The following is a 23,253-nucleotide window of genomic DNA, read 5'->3' as shown; positions in this document are numbered from 1 at the left end:
GGGAATGTCTATATCTGCAAGAAACTGCTGGGACTGAATCATTTTTTCCCTATCAGTTCTCATGCAATTTGATGAAAGACAATTGCCTTTCCAATTCTCTTTCAAAAGAAAGTATTGGTAAAATTCTCCCCAGTGCAGTGTTTTTGCACTTGACTAGTTACAAGGTGGCCAAGGGTAAAAGGTGGGCAGCTTTTTTGCTTTCCTGGGCTTCAATTAACTCCCAGGGCAGACAGTGTTGAGTGACTCCTTCTTCCACTGTGCTATTTTCAGATTGGATGGGGATTCCAAGAGGTTTCCAAGTTATGGAAGTCTCTATAAAGAAAGGAGCAAAGTTAGCAGGAGAACCTCCACCATTTCTAACAAAAGAGTAAGCTGCAAAATTGCAGAATGAGAAATAGGGATGTGTAAATGTTTCATGCACAAAGCATTCATATGAAACTTGTATGTTCTGCGCAGAGATGTTTTGGTGGGAAAAAGCCCAGGACATTTTCTGTGGCTTCAATTGCACAATACCATAGAATCATAGAGTTGGAAAGGACCTAAGAAGTCATCAAGCCCAACCCCCTGCTGACTGCAGGACTCACTGCACCATCCCCACTAGATGGTGGGAATCAACCCATTTCCCTCTTCCCATTCCTTACCTCCCTTTAGCTGCCTCAACTTCAAACATAGCATAACCAAACAGGCTGCCAGTCTGTACTCTTCAGTCTTCCCTAAGGGGAGCTTGGGAAAGGAAGGCACTGGGAAGATTGTTGGGCAGACAGACCAGGGGGAGGAGGAGGAGGAGGAGGCGGTGGCGGCAAGAGAAGGGTAAGGCATACCAGCTTGGCTTCACTTGTCTCTAAAACTCTGCTGAAACTCAAAATATCCAAAATATTCTAGGCTTTGGTTTGTTGAACTGCATCCCACGCAGAACAGTTTAGCAAATTTCTGAGACCTGTCAGCCCAAGAAGCACCAACCATGAGTACTACCACTACCTTTATTGTAAGGTTACAGTAACAGAACCTTGCAAGTCTGAAAGTATCTTTCCCCTGCCTTACTTTTACTTTCCAGAAAACAAGGGAGAGTCCCTTCTGAAATGCTTCCCACATCCTTTCTGCTTCTGTGGGCTGAGATGCCTTTTGCATGACACTTGTCTAGGCTGCGGCTCTTCCTTCTGTCTCCCAAAGTCACTCCCACATACCATTACAGACACAATGTGCTTGTTTCAGGTTCAAAACAAAACTTCTTTTCTGTTTCTGTTACCCCTAAAGAGAAATTCAAAACAAATTCTCAAACAGCCTGAGATCAAGGTAACAAAGATAATAAAAGAATGTAAAAATGCTTTGGAGAAATTGCAAGACAAATTTCAGCAAAGCATTAAACTATATATCCAAATGTAAAGTATAGTTTGTGAATTGCCATCTATCAAAATTCTTGCCAAGAGACTATCACACCAAGAGCTAAAATTCTCACTTCAGCCAGTTACTTAAATATTAAAAGATCTGTGGTATATAAAGGGATTGTCTAATACCTGGTTGTTATAATCTATGATGGGGTGAATTATTGAAAATTCAGTGGCAGAACCTTGAAGCATTTCCCAGTATGCTTAACTACCAGTCAGATTGAACCTCCCAATACACCTGTTTGCCCAGCAGGGATGTTTTTAGCCCTTATTCAACAGACTTCTTTCTTCATCTAACCCTAGAAAAATAGAAAGGAAGGGACTTTAGACCTCCCTATTCAAATCTGAGAAATTCCAGATTTATCCAACCTCATGTCTGTCCTAAAACACAAGAGTTAGTTGTGTAATTGCACATTCTTTTTACATGGAGATGTTTTAAATTAAAATTCCTTTATTAAAGCAATGCCAGATCTGCAGTTATAAAAAGGAGTGCTTTGGGAAAAGGAAATATTTGAAAAAAAAGATGCTTTAGGGATACTGTTGTGCCATACCCAAGCTAGCAGGTTATTATATTGGTCATAGGGCAAACTGAAATAAACCCTTCTCTATATCAGGTGGCAGCACTTAGCCAAATTTGGCTAGTCTTGAAAAGCCCAGCAAAGTTAGCTGACTTAATGGGAGACTCCCAACACTTCCCAGAGTTGTAGGCTAAACTGAGAAGTTGGGTGGGTGGGGTGGGGTGGGGTGGGGTGGGGTGGGGGGGGGGGAACACTTTTTGAAAAAAGGCAATGGCAAACCATTTCTGTGCCATTCCCAAGAAAATAGTACATGTTCTTGTAGTCATCAGAGCTGAACCTCATATGAGGGAGATTATACAGATGCCACAGAAACTGTTTCTCCTCTTTTGGTGCTGATGGGAACAGTACCATCATTTGCTGAGGAGATGCTCCTGCCAACTCTACATCCAAGCCACAACAATCCATTAAAACTACCCAGCAATATCAATCAATACATGTTTTGCTATCTTGAAAGATACAGCTACAGCTTTAATTAACCTTCTTCAAGCATTCTAAAGCAGGTAACATCAGATGAGACAGGGTAAGAATTAGCATATTAGCTGTGGGCAAAGTTCTGAAGTAGAGCGCTTTCATTGCCACAGTTCCACTCTCACAATCCCAGGATATGATGTTGAGGAGATACATTGTTGAGATTTCTTGGACAGCCTCCCTGCTTCAATCTGATGATAATGTTTATGAAGAGAGCAGGTAAAAAAAAACAAAAACAGGGATGGAACAGAGCACAGCTTTTTCTTTTTCTTCTTCCTTGTATGTTGCTACTTCTACATTTCAGGCTGCCTAGGGAACATTTCATTCTGGAGAATACATTCGTGCAGAAAATGACTATGAAAGACAGAGACAATGTACCAGTCACAGTTCTCCCTGTTGTTTTTTGCACGTCACAAATTGGACAAAGTAAGATTTACAGTAATTTGATTTATCAAATCCATATTCTATGACAATCAAAGTCATATATTTTACTTTGGTGAATATACTGAATTTTTAGTATCTATTCTGGATATTTCATGCCCCTGAGCAGCCCTATCATAATGAAAAACTGGATCATTTAATGTGAAACTGAGGATGCATTCGTCAATGTCACTTTTATCATGAAAAACAGCAAAAGGCTCAATAAAAATAATGAATTTGCTGAATTGGGTATCTGAAATTGATCTACACAAATAATTCATTTTGGGAAGAATGCCTTAATGCTCATAGTATCCCACAAGAGTGCTAGACAGCATTAAGTATAGACTTTGTTGTGCTAATGTTAAATTTAATGTTACATGCAGTAACATATACAAAACCTAGGCTACTGATCAATATAGAGCAAACAAAATGGTTAACACAAAAACATAGCTACTCTAACTCTGTGTAAATATAAAATCTTTAGTCTGATTTGATTCCCAGTGGTGAAGGTTGTTTCTTCTATAGCTGCAAAATAGTGTAATAGAACTAAGTAGTGAGGCCTTTTATTAACTATACATTGTCTCCTGAATTGCAGTTTTCACCAATTTATGATTTTGGATTCTTGGGGTGATATTGGGGTGATGGGGAAAACATTCACCCCTCTGGCACTATGGCTTGAATACACGAAGAACTGAAAGTGGGGAGAGAATAGTTCATGTCTAGCTCCATGGCCCACCTCCTTCCAAGCTCCATGTAATCAGGCAAGAGGTCTGAAGGGGAACTGTACATACATTTTCTTGAACAAAACCACAGTTTTTAATGTTAGCAAGGTCTCAGGTCATGCTTAAAGCTGAGCACAAGTTCATCTCCCCTTCAGACCTCTTTCTAACCATAAGGCAATAGAAGTAAACGTAAGGCTCCATGGGTAGAGCTCTCCATTTATCCAGACAAATGTCAGAATGGGGCTTTATTCTATAGAGTCTAACCCCTTCTATTTGGAGGGGTTAGACTGGAATAACTATAAACTAATCACAAGCATTATTTAGTATAATTATCTTTGTGATCGTTTCTCCTGTGAAATGTAGAAAGAGGTGTTATTTATCAGGTAATAAGGATAAATAGCATGTATGTGACAGAAAATGTATTTTGTTTTGAACTTGAAATAAAACGGTGGATATAAAAATTTTCTTCAGAGTGTTCCAGATTGACTGTGTTCCAAGAGAAAAAAAACTTGAAACAGCCTTTATGTCTCCTGTTTCACTGAAACAAATCATGAAATGTTATGAATGTTCCAATCAAATGAAACAATGGGAATTCAGAACAAGCCTCTTTGTTTTTGTCTCTCTCTCTCTCTCTCTCTCTCTATTTTAGAGCCATAAGAATGTATTGATAGCAGTCCATGCTGGTAATGTTAGTCAGCAAACTTGCAGAAAAATTGATGAAAGAGTTGATTTTAAAACATCTTTGAAAATTCCCTTTATAGAAACTATACTATTTCTATCCTAGCTCGAGCTACCCAATGCATTAGAAATAAAATTGTTTACTAAAATACTATAGAGGAACTCAGCAAATTGAATTTCATGCGCAAATGTTTTTATCAACTTCATTATACTGTAATTTGGTTGACCAACATTTTTCTAATAAATAAATATGATCGATCTCCCAAAATCTGTAAATCAAATAACTGTTGGGAAGGTAGAAAAAATAAACACAAAAAATCATGCACATATTATCCAGAGTTATCACATTTAAATTTTCCAAGCTACTTTGAATGATTTATGCAAATACAAATAAGTTAGTCTGGAAATTGAAAGGAAGTAAGAGTAATTAAAAATCACTTATTTTTTCGAAATGGAAAGCACTGTATAACTTAAATGTGCAGCATAACATAGGAAGGAGTCACAGATGTGGATTTAGCTGCATAAAAACATGTCTAGCTACATGCTATATGTAAGTGCTTTATATTTTTAGAATACATCACATATGAAACCGCACAGCTTGAATTCAGTGGCCACCATCCAACAACTATGCTTTAACAAGTTTCACTGAATTCCATGAGAGTAACATCTTTTACATTAGCTTGTGAAATCATTTTGAAACTCTTGAACTGAATATACGTAACTGCACTATATTGGATCTAGAGACCACTCTGTTCTATATGTAGTTTTGTCAACTTAATCAAGTCAATAAGAGATAGAACCGAAGAGAACAGTTCCAAGGATAGAAATATATATAGCTCTGTAGCATTTCAGGAGTGATTAAAAAGTCTTTAATGCCTTGTACGATAATATTTTATTTCCAGATGTACTATTAGTGGTGCTCCTTTAAGAAGCCTCTGTCAAGTAGAGCAATGTGCCCAAGCCAGATCTGAAGCACTTTTCCCACTTTATGTTCAGAAACTGCACACCACTTCTTTTACTCCATGATAACAACAGTAAGGTTTCCCTTGACGTAAAGTTCAGTTGTGTCCGACTCTAGGGGGCGGTGCTCATCTCCGTTTCTAAGCCTTAGAGCCGGCGTTGTCCGTAGACACTTCCGGGTCATGTGGCCAGCATGACGACACGGAACACTGTTACCTTCCCGCCGAAGCGGTACCTATTGATCTACTCACATTTGCATGTTTTCGAACTGCTAGGTGAGCAGGAGCTGGGACTAGCAACGGGAGCTCACCCCGCCGCGCGGTTTCGAACCGCCGACCTTCCGATCGGCAGCTCAGCGGTTTAACCCGCAGCGCCACCGCGTCCCTTAACAACAGTAAAACACCCAGTAATTTACACAGGTGGTACTGGTCATACAGAAGATAGGTCAATATCTCCACACACAGCAGACTGAAAAAGAAATGTCATCATTTACATAATCAATACATAATACAAGAAATGCAAGAAATCCTTATGATAATAGCAATACCTATTTTTCAAGCTTGGAAACTTACTGTAACTTTAAGAAACCCCAACTTCTACAGAACACTAACCCATCGTTGTGTGAAGCTCATAACCCAGATGGAATGGATAATAACTGGAACAGATGACATGGCAACAAAGCAATCGACAACCAGAATCAGCCAGCCACAGCCTGTGACAAAAGGTCACAGGGCACCCATTTCAGAGATAACCTCATCTAATGAGCTTTTCATTAGTATTGGATGAGGATCTGAAGAATCTGTCTAGATTAGTTGCCCAAAGGCTGCTTGGCCGTTATTAATAAATATTAATTTATTATTAATATTTATTAATAAATATTAATTTATTTTTAGTGTAAAGAACATGGAAAGAACATTCACTTCCCCCTGTTAAAATCATCGAAATGATGGAAAACTGCATACCAGCCTGCGAATTTCCCGATCACACTCTCTCTTTATTCTGGCGATTTCTTCTTGATGTAGGTGATAAACACTCCGTATCTCTGCTGCTTTTATTTTGTCGGCTTGAATGACTACAGATAAAGCTTCCTCCACTTGTTTCTTAGCTCCCTTAAGTTCTGAAATTTCCTGCTGCATTTTAATTTTCTCAGCTTCGAAACCTTTCTTGGCATCTTCTTTCGCTTCAGAGTAGAGCACTGTCTTAACCTTGTCAGGCGTCCCATCTCGTACAGCATTAAGCAAGGTTTGTAGTCTCTGAATTTCATTATCTTTAATCTTTATAACTCTAAGAAGCTCAGCCTCATGCTGTCTTAAAAGTCCTTCGCGAACACCCTGGAGCTCTTTCATTTTTTCTTCATGAAGTTTAGCCTTGAGTTCCGTTACAATGACTGTGTTTTTATGCTGTTCGTGTTCTTTAATCTGCCTAGCTTCTTGATTTTTCTCCCTCTCCAATTTATTGACCTAAAAGAAGAGGAAAGAATCTTCAGTGTGTTACAATGGCTTCTTATCACAGAATTATACATATTGGTCCCTGTATTTCAGAAAATTCTTATCATTAAATTGGCAAGTGATAATCCATCAGTTCACAAAAGATCCAAAGGAACTTGTGTTGGTGAGTCATCCTATCTCCTTTCTCAGAATACTCTGACATCAAAGCCTCCTAAAATAATTTTTCTGTAGGGAATCCCTCCAATGACAAGCAGTCAGAGAAAATAAAATCTATATGACTTCCAAATCAATATGGAAGTCTGTATAAGGACTGGTGGACTCTTGCCCTTCCTGGAAGATCCCATAACCAGCTATGGATCCGTCCAATGTCAGAAATACATGCGTTTTCATATGGAACAATCCTGAGCTTTCTCATCCATTATTGAACAAAGCCAGAGGTGAAAATAGGACTTGCCTGGACCATGCTTTTAAATAACATACAAATGATCTTTTAGTAGAGTCCTGTTAGAAATGAAACTGCTGCAAACAGCAGTTTAATACTACAATACTGCTGAGTTTATATTTCAAAATATAATTTACACAAGAATTTGGAATAACATTAAATCTCCTAATTGGAAGTTAGAAAGAGATGCAGAATTGCAGAACCTGGCCTATAATTGCTTGTCTGCAGCTGATATTAACAACATGCCAGATACTTCTAACCTTAACAGATGGCTTATTTTTCATTAGTGACAACTTGGTTTGCTCTGCAAGCTGATTATGTTGCCAGCTACAGCAAAGTCCAATACAATCAATACTGTAGTCAGAGGTAGCTTTTATTTAGGCCATACAACTGTTGTAACTGGACAGGATGATGCTTTAAATTTTGAGATGAACTTACATAGGAAAAAGAAACAGTGGGATAATATATGTGAATTTGCAACAAGATGCTCTTAATTCTACAGGGATCTTCACTCAAGATGTAGTATCTAATGTGTAATTTTTAAATTAGAATTGGGTTGTTAGGTTGTAGCTTGGGTGTGTTCTTCACTGAAATATTTAGGATTAATTGAGGTATCATCAAAGGCATGGATGATTACTAATAGTGGCTTTTCTTGACCAGGCATCCTCTAGATGCATTGGACTACAATGTCTAAAAATTCTGGGAAGTGTCATCCTACACATTTAGATGGCATTTGTTTGTGAAAGGTTGATTAGCTGGGGTCCAAAGCACTATTTTAAGCATGTTAAAGTTCTTGGGCATGTCTTGTCCTATTGGAATGTTTGCCTTTCAGTTTTTGAGCAGCAGACTATCTATGCTATTATCACAAACCTCTTTAAAAAAAGGTTACTATTGGACAGATGACAACTTGCTGTGTCAAAAACATTTCTCTGATGGGAATGTAGAATCCAGATTTTCTGGAACCTTGCCATCACCTTTATTATCAGCAGCACAATTACCCCAGCAATGTTGGAGTATCTAAAAAAATAAACAGTTATCAATAATAATATAGTAGAGATTTTGGTATTAAGTTCAAAAATTTATACTTCTTTTTTATATCATGAAAACAACTCAGTGTACTCTGTTTGGTATCTTTTGTTAATGTTATGTTGAGCATTAATTGTATAACTCCAGTAATTATCCACTCATAGATATCTTTTTAAAAAATACATCTTTGTTTTAAATAAAAATAAAAGGAAAAAAACAAATGTTATAATAATCAGTACATTTAAATGCAATAACTATCACTGAAAAGATCCAAGGAAGAATGGGGATTTCTGCAATGAGAATTTCACTGAACATTTCTTCCCTTACTACATAAAATTTAAAACCAAAACTTCTTTCATCAAACTGAATGACAAGTTGTAGAAAAAATGCAGAATTGCTCTTCATAACAGTAGTCAATCTTAGTATGCATCTCTATACCTTGTGATAATGAATTCTATATCTTAACTACGCACTGTGTGGAGAACGACTTACATTTATTCTCAATTTGCTACTACTGAGTTCTGCAAAGGTAGAAAAGTTCCCACTACCCCTTGCTCTACCCCATGGCTAATTTTTACACCTTCTTTACTCACATTTTTTCTAATTTAAAACAGTGAAACATTTTTTCACAGCCTAATTAAGCTCCAACAGATTGTAAACAAGCAAGTCATAAATCAGGAACTCCACTTAGAATTGAATTTCTTATAAAGGAAATCAGGTCCCTAAATGTAGCTCAGGGTTGAACTGTGGAGTTGTTGGTGCTCTCTGGGCTTGGTTGTTTGCTTGCAGACATTTCATTACCTGACTAGGTAACATACTCAGTGTGAGTGTGGGCTTTGCTCCCTGTTTATCTACAATAGGTTGCCTTGCCAGTGTTGGTGGGGGTGCAGTTTTCTCCTTGGTAGTCCCTTGATTAGGGTATTGTTTTCTGCTTGATTGTTTGCCTGGGGTTAATCTCTGTTTACCGGGGTGTTGGTTGCTGAAGAGGATGTGTTCTGGTCTTTTTGTTTCCTTCTTAGCTTTTGTATTGTCTCTTTTGAATGGTGTGTAAATGTGGTTTATCTCTAGTTCTGGCAGGTCATGCAAACTCAAAATGTGGCCAAGAGAAAGATGGGCTGTTTCTTGAGCAGAAGGGAAAATAAGGCAATAAAATGGTGCTATGATAAAGTTCAGGATGAAATCCAAGGAGATCATTTTCCAAGGATGGTAGTGGCATTAATAATACTTGAATAGAAGAGAATACTAATAATGCTGTTGTTGGTCCTTGTCACTCTTACTATGAGGGGCATATCTTGTCGTGGTGTGCAGATCTGCTTTTATACAGGTCTACCAGAAGTCCCAGAGAGTAAGATGTAGAGTCTTGAACGAGTCAGACTGCAGGAATGTTGTGACACAAGTACAAGATCTTGCCTCTCAATTTATCAAGTAGTACATAGATTTGGTCCTGATGGGGCAGTACATTTTCTTGGACCAAGGACAGGGAATATGATGAAGAATACATATTCTCTCCCAGTTCCTTTAATCTAAATCAGGGTCAGGACAGTTGGAGCTGCATCTGTTCTGTTTTTGCACAGTCCCTAAGTTGCTGAGTTCCCAGTTCATTGGCTTCTTCATGCTGGACCATTATACATTTCATCAAAGTGAAATTCTTCTAGCTCATTTTGGTTGCTCTTTGCTGTGCCTGGCCTGTTTCTCATTAAGGATTTTTGAAAACTACTTTTATCATGAAACAATTGTCTCCATCCACCATAATTTTTTAGCTATCACTTCTAGAAATTGAAGTACTGGTGGTTTTACTGGAAGATTGATAAGGAGGAATTGGATAGTGGTGTATAACTTTTTCCCTTAGGTGCATGCTGCACAGAACTTTATATTCTCATATAATGGTTTAGTATGTAATGCAGAATTAAGCAAGCATTTATTTTACTCACTAAAGGATTATACTTGGGTTATACTTTGTTTTGCCCTATCCTTGGTGGGACATCTGTGTAGAGAAGGATGATCTTTTTCATTGCCAATCCAAAACCTTGGGAAACAGATACTTCTTAACTTTTAAATGGTCTTATTACCAGCATACATAAACAAATATTCTGTAACTTTGAGAAGGTTGCATCAACACCTGACATAAACAAATACTGAACCTTGAGATGGTTCACTGCCACTTGACATAAACAAATGCTCATTAACCTTGATGGTCTCATTTTTGGCAGACAAAATATTCCAAGCATGAGATAAGATGGACTGGTCCTTGACAAACTCTAGTTACAAGAGACCATCTAAAAGAGCTGTTAGTAATGGCTTCAGAGCCTATGTAAGCTAGTCAAAATTCTCATGGGATGGAACTTCAATGCAGACCTGAGAGGGCTATATATTTTGCTGGCTCTGAAGGGGTCCACCTGCTGTCATCTCTCTGGGATTTCCTGACTGGCAGAAGGAAAAAATCTTTCTTTGACTTACTGTATACTTCATTATTCTTGAATATTCTTTGAATGCTGTCACATGTTATGTTATTATGTTACTTTCTTATACTGCCTTGGAATAAAACTTTAAGTAGTCATACTGTGTGGTCATTGCTTCCAAATCTGGAAGAACCTGTGACCCAACCCAACTGGGCTGGGGACAGAGCAATACAGAAATGTCATGAAAAAACTCAGTTTTCATAGAAAACAAATCTTTAACAAAACACATCTTCAGGTTTGGTTGACTATTTTAAAAGCAAATACATACTTCAGACTTTCCCATGCACAATAACCATAGATAATTTAATTTAAAAGCTTGATAGTTTTCCATAGAAATTGTTAAATTAGCCAATTAGATGTGTTCTGTGAATGGATTTACATCATTGCCCCCCCTTCCAAGTCCATGTACAGTACATGCTGACAATGCAGCTACTTTTGCCTCCCTAGGGGACCAATTAGAGATTGCTCTAAATAATTGATCAAAATGCACATTCTATAAAGAATGGCTCTAAACCAATCTTCAGGCTTCATTCCTCAAGAGTAATATTTAAGAATACGACTTTGTTTAAAGTTCAGCACATCTTTCTACAATTGACTTCTCAACTTACAGACCTGGGCTATATCCTATTACAAAGGAACATCTACTCTATCAGGGTACCTTTCACATGCAGAGTTAACTTAGAGAGCACACCCTGCAGTTCTCTTTAGCACAGGGAAAGAACTGTGGAACAGTTAGGCACATACAGTACATTCCTGCTTATCCACAACCTGGAAAAGAAGAAGTAGCCAGACACCTTTAATTTTGCTGGGAGTGGGAAAGATGCACACCTTACTCTTTTCTTGCTGGAGTTCAATTTGAATATCTGTGAGCTTTGCCCTGAGCTCTTCATTAGCAGCTTGCAAGGCAGCTAAGGCTTCTGGTTTTTCTCCTTTAGCTCGAAAGCTGGCACCCTTCTTTGACATCGTGAGACGGTCTGGCAAGAGGGGTGAAAGCCCAGGCAGAAAGAACCTTCCGTTCTCATCTAGTCCTTGATTCTGTTCCACGACATGGTTTCAATTCCCTGCATAAAGAGAAATAACCATTGTTGTAAATCCTAGAGGAATTGTAACTAGCATACAAGCACTGAGCTGAAATGGGGGGAAAAAGGGATTGAGCGGAAAGGCAACACTCAAAGAAGGATCAAACATCTCAAATTCACTAGCATATTTATCAGGAGACATCAGAAATGTGAGGGGGTTTCCCAACAAAGCTTTGCAAGTTTTAAAAAGCTATGGCTAAAGGCTATAATTGCAGGAATTTGCAGGAGTTTGAGGTGGGGGATTTCCAGGCCGCAACTGGGAAGGGCAAGAGGGGCATGAGCGCTGGGGGGGGGGGGCACCAAATCCATTTTTGCCCTGTGTGACACAGATCCTAGCTGCGGGCCTGGGGATTTCTTTGGATTTTTACAGAGAGCCAACCAAAGCCCTGCATCATTTTGTTTGCCTCATTGCCAGTCATTTTGAGCAAACTCTACTTCTGTATGATTTATAATAGCGCTGTTCAGGGCTTCAGATCCAAAGGGAGGAAAAGGTGCTTCAGAGTGTGCAGTGGTGTTTACGAAGCACCCACCAAAACCTCCTTACAACAGTTTTCTTTTCCTGGGATGATGCAGCTGCCTTCCATGGCTGCCCTCTGATCCCAAGGAAAGATGTGTTGATTTAAGGAATTGCTGGAGGGTGCTATGGGCAACTTTACCTCTTCAAATCCAAAAAACTGCCCATCCTTAATTTATAATGAGTTAGGCTGCAATACAAAACCAATATAATATTGAAATCTGCTACCACATGGTTTTGATAATCTACAAAGCCATTTTATCCCGAGTCCCAGAGCAATCTGAGCTCAGGATACAACAGAACTCTTCCCATATACATAGTTAGAAATTCCCTCTCATAGTTTACATAGCCTAACCTAGTGTTATAGCCACTGGGAGGGAGGAAGGAGAAGGAGAAGGAGAAGGAGCTACAGCAGAACTTAAGCTTTCATACTCTCCTCCCTTTAATTCTCTGGACCTGTTGAAAAACACGCTTTGAAGTTTTCACTTCTGTTTTAGATTATGCACAGCTTATCATGATATCTGAACTTGGACAAACTGTACTGGAGAAACTATGTTGTTGTTGTTGTTGTTGTTGTTGAAAAAGCCAAAATCTAAGATTTGTTGAAATTTTTGATACAGCAGTTTAGACAGTCTCCAATTGTTTAGACAAAATGGGGATCTTTAATTCCTTATTCCAGTCTTTAAAATTTGAACATCAAATTGATTTATCAACAGCAGTATTTATAAAGACTAACTGTAAGATGGTTAGTCTCATAAGATTTGGTAATCGTGTCTAAGTTAAGTGTTTCTGAAGCTGCATATGCCACTGCCCCAAACTGAGATCTCAATATATGTTGTAGTTATAAATATTGCCAGTGGGTGGCAAAAGGCAAATGATACTTGTCCTTTAACATAGGAAATGATTAAAAACTCATCACTATCATTCATCAACTGAACTAAAATAAAATCCCAGCATCCATCCAAATCTTCCATAAACAGAGTTTTTAAGATCAATTTCAAGGTCTGCATCATCCTTTTAACTTCAATGTAGCCTGAAAAGGATCCAAACGCAATTAGAAATAGTATACCACAATATTAATATCATTTTAACAGTCATATAAAGAAACTTGATTCTTCTTAAAAAACTTTCTTGCAAAATTTTATGGACATACATGCATGCCATATGTGTGTGTGTGTCATGTTCATCGTTTCAATGTTAAAGTGCATCGTAACGTTTCACATGTCATTTGGCTGATGCGTGTTTCGGTTGGGAGGGGAGGAGGACTCTGTCTCCTGGGATGTTATCTGTATTCAGCAGGATTGGAATGTGTTTGGGTTATCGTGTGTGTTCAAGGTTTTCTTCCCAGGACATCAGTAGAAATTGTTACCAGCACCTGGGGTGGGGAATTTGAAACGGTTGGGCGAGGGGAGGGATTACGTTTGTGCCGAGGGTTTTTAGTTTGTATTTGGCGCGCTTTTCCTCATTCTCAGCTTTCTTTGTATTTGCATACTATTCTTTAATAAATCAGATATCATTAAGCTTCTACTTGTGAGTCTGGTTCTGTTAGGGTAGGCAATCATTACAGTGTGTGTATGTCTCTGTTTGCGAAAGAGTATAGAGAACCAGTGTGGTGTGGTGGTTAAGGTGCTGGAGTAGGAGCAGACACATGTAGGTACTAGTCCTCCCTTAGGTACAGAAGCCAGGTGGTGACTTTGGGCCACTCATTAACTCCACGTCCTAGACTGGGAAGCTGAAAAACATCTATCCAGCAACTTGCACTGGACTAACTTGGCGGATTATGGTCCATGATCTTCAGTGAAGATGCCTTCATCCTGCAGTGAACTGATTTGGGCTGTCTCTGTATTCTTTTCCTTCCTTCCTTCCTTCCTTCCTTCCTTCCTTCCTTCCTTCCTTCCTTCCTTCCTTCCTTCCTTCCTTCCTTTTTCCATCCCACTTTTATTATTTTTATAAATAACTCAAGGTGGCGAACATACCTAATACTCCTTCCTCCTCTATTTTCCCCACAACAACAACCCTGTGAGGTGAGTTGGGCTCGGAGGGAGCGACTGGCCCAAGGTCACCCAGCTTCCTTCCTGGTTGTTCTGTTTAATTATTTAATTATTAAGGCATAATAATAATATTTCAAAGGAGCATTGTTCCAAAAACCCTGCACCAATTTCTATGAAATTTGGCACTCTTTGTAAAGCTCTAGATTCCCCTCAACTGTTATATAATTGATTTTTTTTTTTAAATCCCTACATTAGAATATGAAAAATGGAGCTTCGTTGTTTCCAATTTTTTTCTTTGTATCAACTGAGCTTGCCCAACCTGTGAAATAATTGGGTTTATATCAGGCCATTTCTGGAGCTCCAAATCAGATGCATATCTCTAGTGAATACTTTACTAGTGAATAATCACACAATCTTTATTTTAAAATCTGCCTTCAGGAATGCACAATTGGACAAGCAGTTGTACACAGCTTGCACAAGCCATCTGAATATTTTTTTCAAAGAGAAAGAAACCTGCAACAGCACTATATCTTCCCCCCCCCACAATTACAGCAATACTATGGATTCCTATATTAAAAAGTTTAAGAATATTTGGTTTACGAAACATGTAAAAGGTAATTGGTTAAAATGTTACTTGTTAAAGAGACAAGTAAAATGGATTTCATTTCTGTCAGTACATAATAAAAAGAAGTTGTTAAGGGGATATTTTTGAGCTAAGAAACATTTTAACTGAATAATAACATTTTCTAGCAAGTAAATTGGCTTTTCTGAACAGTTATAAAATAATATGCCTTACTAAAGGGCATAAAAAAAACCTTCAGGAAGATTAACACAGAATTTTTGAATTAAGCTTTTAAAAAGGAAAAGGAAAAGAAAATATTGCCATTAACAATACTGGAAGATTAGGGTGATTCATGATAAACATTAAGAATTCGATTAAAGTCTGCATGAATTTTCCTTCTACTATTGTGTCCTTTTTTTAACCAGTTAACACTAAGCAAATTAATAATGCTACACTATCCCAAGGCATAAGATAGAAATATTTTTTGACAGGTATTTTATGTCCACTGTCATTTAACTTAAGGGATTTGGGTAAGTTAAAATGAAATGTTAATAGTTTAAGGCTGAATGTGATGGAAGAGGGAATATGAGGACAGGGATGAATCATATCTTGGATAGGATTTTAAAGAATATAGTTTTTCTCTGGATATATTTGCTTCCACTCTGAGTATTCCCCTGTTCCATGACCACATGGAGTCCTCAGCACACTCCTAAACTGCTATCACACACTGCTATCAACCCCTAACATGTAGCACATTGATGATGAAGTGGTTATAGCAATACTGCTATATGGCTTAAGGAGAAATATCCACAAAGGAAAGCTGAAACTAGGTGACAGAACCCCAGAGCTTAAAACAGATACACAAATAAAACTTGGGGAATTAATTTATGTCCTTACCTGATGATTTTTAAGAATTTTCTGTGAACATTGATGACTGATGATTGGCAATGTTTATTAAATGGGAATGTTCAGTCACTGGGATGCACCAGAACCAACAAACCAATGGAAGTGACTCTAATAATGAAGGCATCTTCCAGGTGCCCTAACTTGCTGATCTTAGGCAGGTTCATAATAATACAGGCAGCCACTTAGACATTAGCCTTAAGCTGCTTAGTCATCTTAAATTATGGTCAGTAAACAATTGGCAAACAATGCAAGTATAACAATACAGGCATTATATGATCCCATTGGTTGGCTTCCATGTCTTGTATCAACTGCACCGTCTCACCTTTTCAAGGAAGCCCCATGGAGACTGCCTTGCAGTAGTTAAGATGAGATAAGATAAGGAAAACCATCAGTACACAAAATTTAACTGCAGAAGTATTCCTCGCCACAGCTGCTAACTGCAAATCCTGTAACAGCTAAGTTTCAAAGAGCATTCCTAAACTGCAAAACTGATATTTCAGGGAGAATGCAGCCCCTTCTAAACAGTATGAACCTCAATCCCTGAGTCCAGTTTCCTATTTAACAACAATACCTTTGTGTCATCTGGATTTAATTTCAGCTTGTTCTTTCTCATCCAGCCTATTCTTAGGTTTAGGTAGCATTCAATTACTTTCTTGGATCTGTAGGTAGCCAACAGTAGAAATGGGTATCATCAGCATATTGATGATATCTCACCCAAGCTCTGCATGAGGCCCTAGCAGTTTCATCTAAATACCATGAGGCACAAACTGAGACTCTATGGATAATATACAGTAGGTCAGTGGCTTAGGTGTTCGACATAAGTTCACCAGAGCTACCTTTTGGGCCTGGTCTGACAAGAAGGATCAAAACTATTTTAAAACAGTGACAGGCCTAGGTCCACCATGTTATCCAGAAGTGAGAGGTTCAGGAGAATTAAAAGGGCTATACTTCCCCTAACCAGTTGCCAGCACAGATCATCCATCAAGCTGATAAAACAGTTTCAGTGCCATTTTCAGGTTGAAAGTCCATCTGAAATCAGAAAATTGGTATTATCCAGATGCATCTGGAGCTGTGAGGCTACTACTTTCTCAATCACCTTTCCTAGAAATGAAACATCTGAGACAGGCATAAAATTCATGAGGTCACCCAGGTCAAAGGAAGTCTTCTTCAATAAAGATCTTATTATCACCTCCCTTAGGCCATGGGGAAAACATCCTCACTAAAAAGAGACATCATTCATCCCCTTAACCATGGGGTCAGGAAAGGTGTTTGATTTGATGTGCCTCAAGAGGTGTGGGGGTCAAGTATGCAGGTTGTGTTCCTCATTTCCTCAGATACCCAATCAACATCATCAAGATCTATTAGCTGAATAGAATCCAAAAAAGCATGGTAATTGGTTGCTGAGGTTATGTCACTTCTATGCCATACTGAAACTCAAAAGTCCAAGCTGAGGCTGATCCGATCAACTCTGTCTGCAAATTGTTCATATCATATGACAAACTATTACAGCTTCCTGACTCTAAAATCTTGGTGAAGGAGATACCTCACAGTATGGAAAAGTGATGCTGGTCTCTTCCATGCAGATGCAATAGAGGCAGGGAAGCAAGGCCTTTTGGGGCTACTGCTGCACATTAGAATTTCAAATGGGCCCTTTTCCTATATGCAATCTGATCGTGATTTGTTTTAAGTTTTCCCAATGTCAGAATTCTCACTGCCTGAAAAACCCATTCTTGGAGGCTAGCAAAGAAAGAAGAAGCAGGAGGAGGAGCGGGGGTGAGGGTGAGGGTGAGGAATAATAATAATAATAATAATAATAATAATAATAATAATAATAATAATCCCATGATGGATTTCCCCTCTGAGGTAAAGGATCTTTTCTCCAATCAAAGAGTAGGAAATATGATTACATGGCCTCCAGATATACTATTTCAAAGATTATATGATTGTGGTATTGATTAATAAGATGGAAAAAGAAGGTAGAAGAGATATTTCCTATTCTCACATTCTTATTAAAGGGATATTATGATAATGTCACCTTTTACTGCGCCTATATCAGGCAATGAAAAACACAGAAACATCCAAATTAATTGAAAAACTATCTTGATTGGCTATGTGTTGGAATTAATAGTACTATAATTTTAATCCATATTCATGGTTCAAACCAAGCTCTAGAGAGCAGGAAGGATTAAATACTAGCTCTCATTAAAATTATCCAACTGCCAAACTCAATATATAATTCAGAATTAGGTGAGAAGAAAACCTCAAATTAAATAATTTGGGAATGTTGGTTTAAGGGACATTGTACCACAACATGGGATCAGATTTTACAGAGGGATGTTAACAGTTCTTTAGAAGATGCAAAAAAGAATGGAATGGAAATGGAAATTATTCTGAAAGCAACTTGCTGGTAGATGACATGTAGTCTTTATATTTGTATACAGGGAGAAGCATTGTTGAAAGCAATGAAAGAGTTGGTGTTTGATTGTATTCTAGAATTTTTCTCTTCTTTAAGCCTTGGCTTTGTTATGTGTGAAGAAAGAGAATGGTGTTTGTTTGTGCATGTCTGTACTCCTAGATGATTAATCAAGGACATCTGGGCACTGGTGGACTTTGCCAGTATTAAATGAGTATTGTTCCCTAATATCATATGAACAAGATTTACCATGGCAAAACTGTAGAAATCTATAGAACATATGGCTGCAAATGCCACAGAGTGTGATTTGGGCTTCTCTACTCTGCCAATAAAATATCAATACTCATTGAAAATCACATGAAAAAGATTTGATTCTGCAAACTAGTCTTCTCCAATTTGAAATCCTCCAATATGTTGAGATTGCTGTTAGCCATGTAAAGGGGGAATTTTGGGATTTGCAATCCTAACATATCTGCAGAGTGCTAAGCTAGGAATGGCTGCTGAGATAAAATAATACGTACTGCGTTAAAGAAAAAAAAAACCCTAGTGAATAATATCTGAGAAAAATCCCTGATTTTCAACCTACTAGTTATTCTTTTGCAAGTTATTAGCTCTAGGTTTTTAAGGTAGCAGATAGCAGACTTGCAACAAGTTGATTGAACTCCATGGAACTTGTTTCTAAATAGACATGTACTACTCACATATTTCTGTTTATGCACACCTTTTAACAGTGCCCTTACGCTATACACATAATAGGTGACATAATCTTTATTGGCCTAGCATTAGGGCTACCATACCTGAGCCGCAAAAGCTGGACAACTAATTCAATAAATGGCATTTAAAAATTAGAGTTCTCGATGTAACTTCACTAACATCTGATAGTTCTCCTGAATTTTGCACCCTGTGTATGGTTGCTCTGCTATCATTCTAAGGGAAGAGCAAATGCGCTTCCATTTTATGCAGGACTTCTGACAAGACAAGATAAAAATGTAGTTTGTTAAAACTATGACTCTAAGCACATTTACTTAAGAGAAAACTCCACTGAAACATCTTGTTTCCCATAATTGGAAAATCCAAAATAATGGCGTAAAATCCATTTGTCTGCCAAGGAAATCTATTCAAGTAAGAGGCTTGTGATCTCATGAAAACTCAAAATAAAAGGAAAAGGTGGAACCATGAGCTGATTCCCACTTTTTCCTGCTTCACCTCCTCCCCCTAATGCAAAAGATTCCCCCACCCGCTGCTTTTCAAAAAGCTGCAATGGACAACTAGGAAAAAGGAAGTGTGGGGAGGCCTTCATAGCTCAGTTCTACCATTATGAGAAGAAAGTGATTAGTTATTACTCACTGACTCTTGCATTCTTCCTGCCAAGGAGAAGAAAGATTCTTATGGGATTTTTGCATTGATTTTTTGGCATTTTATTTGGCATCAAGCTAGGTTATTTGTAGGACCACTTGTTTTCAATCACTTTTGCTCTTCCCACATCTAACAGGGTGGGCATGTTCCAGGCCACTTCTGTGAAACAGTGCCATCTAATGGGAGCCAGGAAGTATGCCTTCTCTGCTGAGATGCCTGCCTTCTTGAACAACATTCCTCCCTAGATTCAGATGGTCCCCACCATGTTTATGGCTGTACGTTTTATGAGTTCCTCTGACCATACTGTGTTGTTTGAAATGGTTTTTAAATTGATTTTCATTACGGTTGGTTATTTTCAATTGATTGTTAGCCGCCCAGAATCGTGTGTCAAGTGGGTGATCATATTAATTGAAACAATAAATAAATAAATAAATAAATAACATTTGCATGAGCATGGCTTTTAATAGTGAACAATGAAGGGCTTGTAGATGTAGACCTACACAAATTTCTTGTTACTACTGAAAGAACAGCATATTACTACCTAAAAGGAAATTAATTCTGGTGTGATTCCTTGTTTTTTCATTCTGTGAGGGTTGGTGATCTTGTTCATAAAGTACTATGATTAAGGAGACTGGGTTCAAATCTTGCATAGCAATGAAGCTCAGAGACATGCCAGTTACTGAATTTGAATTTACACAGAATCAAAACCACCTACTAGTACATACATATAAATTGCTATTAAAATATGACATGGAGACAGAACAAGTCAAAAATTGTATGATAAAGTGAATGCAAAATTTTAAAGAAACAAGTACAATGCAACAATGGGAGGAATTATGGGGGGAAAATCAATTATCTTAAGCTATAATTTAAGAGAAAATTGGTATACAGAATTTTACAAATGGGATATAACTCTATGAATAATTGCAAAAATAGATAAAGCAGATAAGAGAAAATGCTGGAAATTTTATGATAGAGAAGGAACATTTTATCATATGTAGAAGTTATTTAAACAACTCAAAAATACTGGAAAAAAATACACAGTATTATTCAAAAAATCTTAAAAACAAAGCCTGAATTGAAACCTCAGGGTTTTTTTTTTAATTAGGAATTGTTCCAGAACAAAAAATATCACGATCTATTCAGATACATCCTGACAGCTGCAAGGACAGATCTGGCTCAAGTTTAGAAAAGAGATACTTTGTTGATGACATTGGACTGGGAAACCAAACTTGGGTGATACACAGCAAAATTTACAGTATACATTCAGAACAGAAGTTTGATCAGAATTAAGCAAGAATGATGCCCTTATATATCATATATCACATAACAAAGCAAACTCCCACACTTAGAAAATGATTTTGAAGGGGAAAACAACTGATATTACTCAGTTGGGTAATGAAATGTCTGCAAGCAAGCAACCAAGCTCAGAGAGCACCAAGGACTCCACGGATTGTTCTTCGTCATTCATATGTAGGAGGTTACTATATTTTTCAGAAAATGTATTTAATCAATAGAGTCTCTTAGTGATTTAGAACCATGATTTTCTAGTCTTTGATCCAACAAAAAGCCTCCATAAACAAACAAGCAAGGCTCTTTGTGGCACATATAGATGGAATTAGAGGCATCTTGTCCCTGTTACTCTTCCTCATATGTAGTAATTAGAGATATTTTGAAAATCTAAAAGTGAAATTCAATTTATCCCACAGTAAAATTTGGAGGATATACAGTGAGCCAATATATGTGGGAAGCTTCTTGAAAAAAGTGATATGCTATAGTTGTTGGTAAATGTACAGGGGCATCAAAACTGAATCAAAATGTTTGGCATTTTAAGCCCATCCCTTTTTAAAAGTGAGTCTCACACATCACACCCACATAAAAGGGTAAGGTTTGAAACTGACCCAGTTGCATCCACCATTTTGACAGTGTTAATCTCCCTCCCCTGTGAACTTTCATATATGTGTATTTTCCCTCTCAAATATACTTTTTAAAAAAGGAAAAAAAAGAAAAACAACCTGAGATCTTCTCTGTGATTTTAAACTGAACCTAGAAATCTGCAGTACCAACTCAAGAAATATAAGATCTTCCTGCATTTGAAATAACTTCCTGCCAAGAATGAAATCTTGTTGTGTGTTATTGTAGTGCACACATCTCTCTTAAAAATTACTTAGCAACTTTGTTGGCATTTGAATTGGAAATTAGATTTCTCTGGCTCCAGCTGAGTAGAAAATCTATACACATTTGATTAATGGGCTTGGACATCAGGAAGTTCCCTGGTGGGAATTGTGAAGATATGTGATGCTACTAATGGCCCAGGGAGGAGAGCAGAGTAGAAATAAAAGAAATAAGATAGTTACGACATCTGAAGTATATGAAGCCTTTGCTTTCATCATAAACATGTAAGTTATATAGATAATAGGCTATGAATGCTTTGGAAATGATTCAGAGAACATACTTCAGATCTTGCATAAAAACAGCACCTCCCTGTTGTTCATTAAAGTCAACCAACAGTTTTTCAGCCTTCTACACCAGTCTGTAAAAAGGGATCTATTGCTCTAAGAGCTGTATTGACTCTAATGAGTTCATGTGGAAACCTGAAAATAGTTGGCCTACTTTAATGAAAAGCAGAGAGGTGCTGCATTTGTGAGGTCTAAAAGACTTTTTCCTAATAATTTTTGAAGTGTTCATCGAGCTAATAGATCAGATACACAAAGGGATGAATGTATGTACAATATGTGAACAGATCTCATTACATCAATTATTTTAATAAGTGGATGAATAATGAAACAGTGTACTGTTGATAATGAACTTTCCATAAAATCATAGTAACAAGTAAATCATTCAATTTGTCATTTTAGACACACATCTAAGGGTGAGCACCACTGCACTTATTTCTGCAGTGGGTGGCTATATTAAATCTAAAAATAATAATGCCATATGATTTTCTGGTGATCAGTGATGGTGAAAAAAGAGAAAAGATTTGAAAAACAACATATTAGTGACAGTCATCACTACACAGTTCATGTACCCAAATTCTCTGTTCTTTCCCATATCCTGTTTCTGTCCATACAGATTTATTATGCCTGATTATAGATCTTTTCATTATTTTTACAGCTCCTAGAAACTACAGTAATAATTATTTACTGAACATATTTATAAATCTTAGGACCTTATGCTCTCCTCCCATCCAAAATCAGAGGTTGCCAACCAGTAACTTGAAGGCATTACCTATATGCCTGTAGAGCACCAGGGAGATGGCCTTAAGAGAAATATTCAGAAAGTGTTACATAAACAAAAAAGCATTCCTTGAGCCTGGGAAGGAGATAGTATTAGGAAGAGACTCAGGATAGTTCCTCCCTGACTCACTGGGGCATAAGAGGGAGGGGAAGAAGAACACAATCACAGTTGCAAGATTTTGTTAATATAATGCTTAGTTCTAGTCTTCTTGCGGAGTCTGATTCTTGATCTGGACAGTCTCAAAGGACTGACAGTCCCATGGCTGCAGCTAGTTCCAAGTCGTTGCTGGCTTTCTGAAAACGCTTTCTCTAAATTCAGCTTGATGGTCTTCTGTGTGCTGCCCTGAAGAAAAGACTGGAGCTTGCAGTCATGAGTCCTTTTCAACATTCCCTTTCTCCAAAAATTAGGATTTCATCTGTAATTATTTTGACACTAGGCAAAGAGCCTATTTTAATCTAAGAGCCTGGTTTAATTTCGTCTGAAATAGTTCAGGTCCATACCCATCAGAAGGCAAAGCCATCTATATCTAATGAGGGTCAGTTTGCTCAACCATTCAAACAACTTTACATGCCAGAAACCAATGCTGATATCACAGGTGGGATATTTGAG

General features: G+C 37.7%; 1 protein-coding gene across 3 annotated transcripts in view; it reads right to left on the bottom strand.

The window, feature by feature from the left end:
• JAKMIP3 (Janus kinase and microtubule interacting protein 3) overlaps window positions 1-23,253 on the bottom strand; it is a 118,935-nt gene that overhangs the window by 50,106 nt on the left and 45,576 nt on the right. For all 3 annotated transcript variants that reach the window (XM_063307361.1, XM_063307359.1, XM_063307360.1), the window contains exons 2-3: window positions 11,415-11,647; window positions 6,174-6,671 (exon numbers count right to left, since the gene is read on the bottom strand). In XM_063307361.1, coding sequence (XP_063163431.1) covers window positions 6,174-6,671; window positions 11,415-11,549 — 633 coding nt within the window. In that variant the 5' untranslated portion in view covers window positions 11,550-11,647. The remainder of the gene's footprint in view (window positions 1-6,173; window positions 6,672-11,414; window positions 11,648-23,253) is intronic.

Source organism: Candoia aspera, chromosome 6, assembly GCF_035149785.1.
Source record: "Candoia aspera isolate rCanAsp1 chromosome 6, rCanAsp1.hap2, whole genome shotgun sequence".
In the NCBI taxonomy this organism is placed as follows: domain Eukaryota; kingdom Metazoa; phylum Chordata; class Lepidosauria; order Squamata; family Boidae; genus Candoia; species Candoia aspera.
This window is presented reverse-complemented; position numbering and strand designations above follow the sequence as displayed.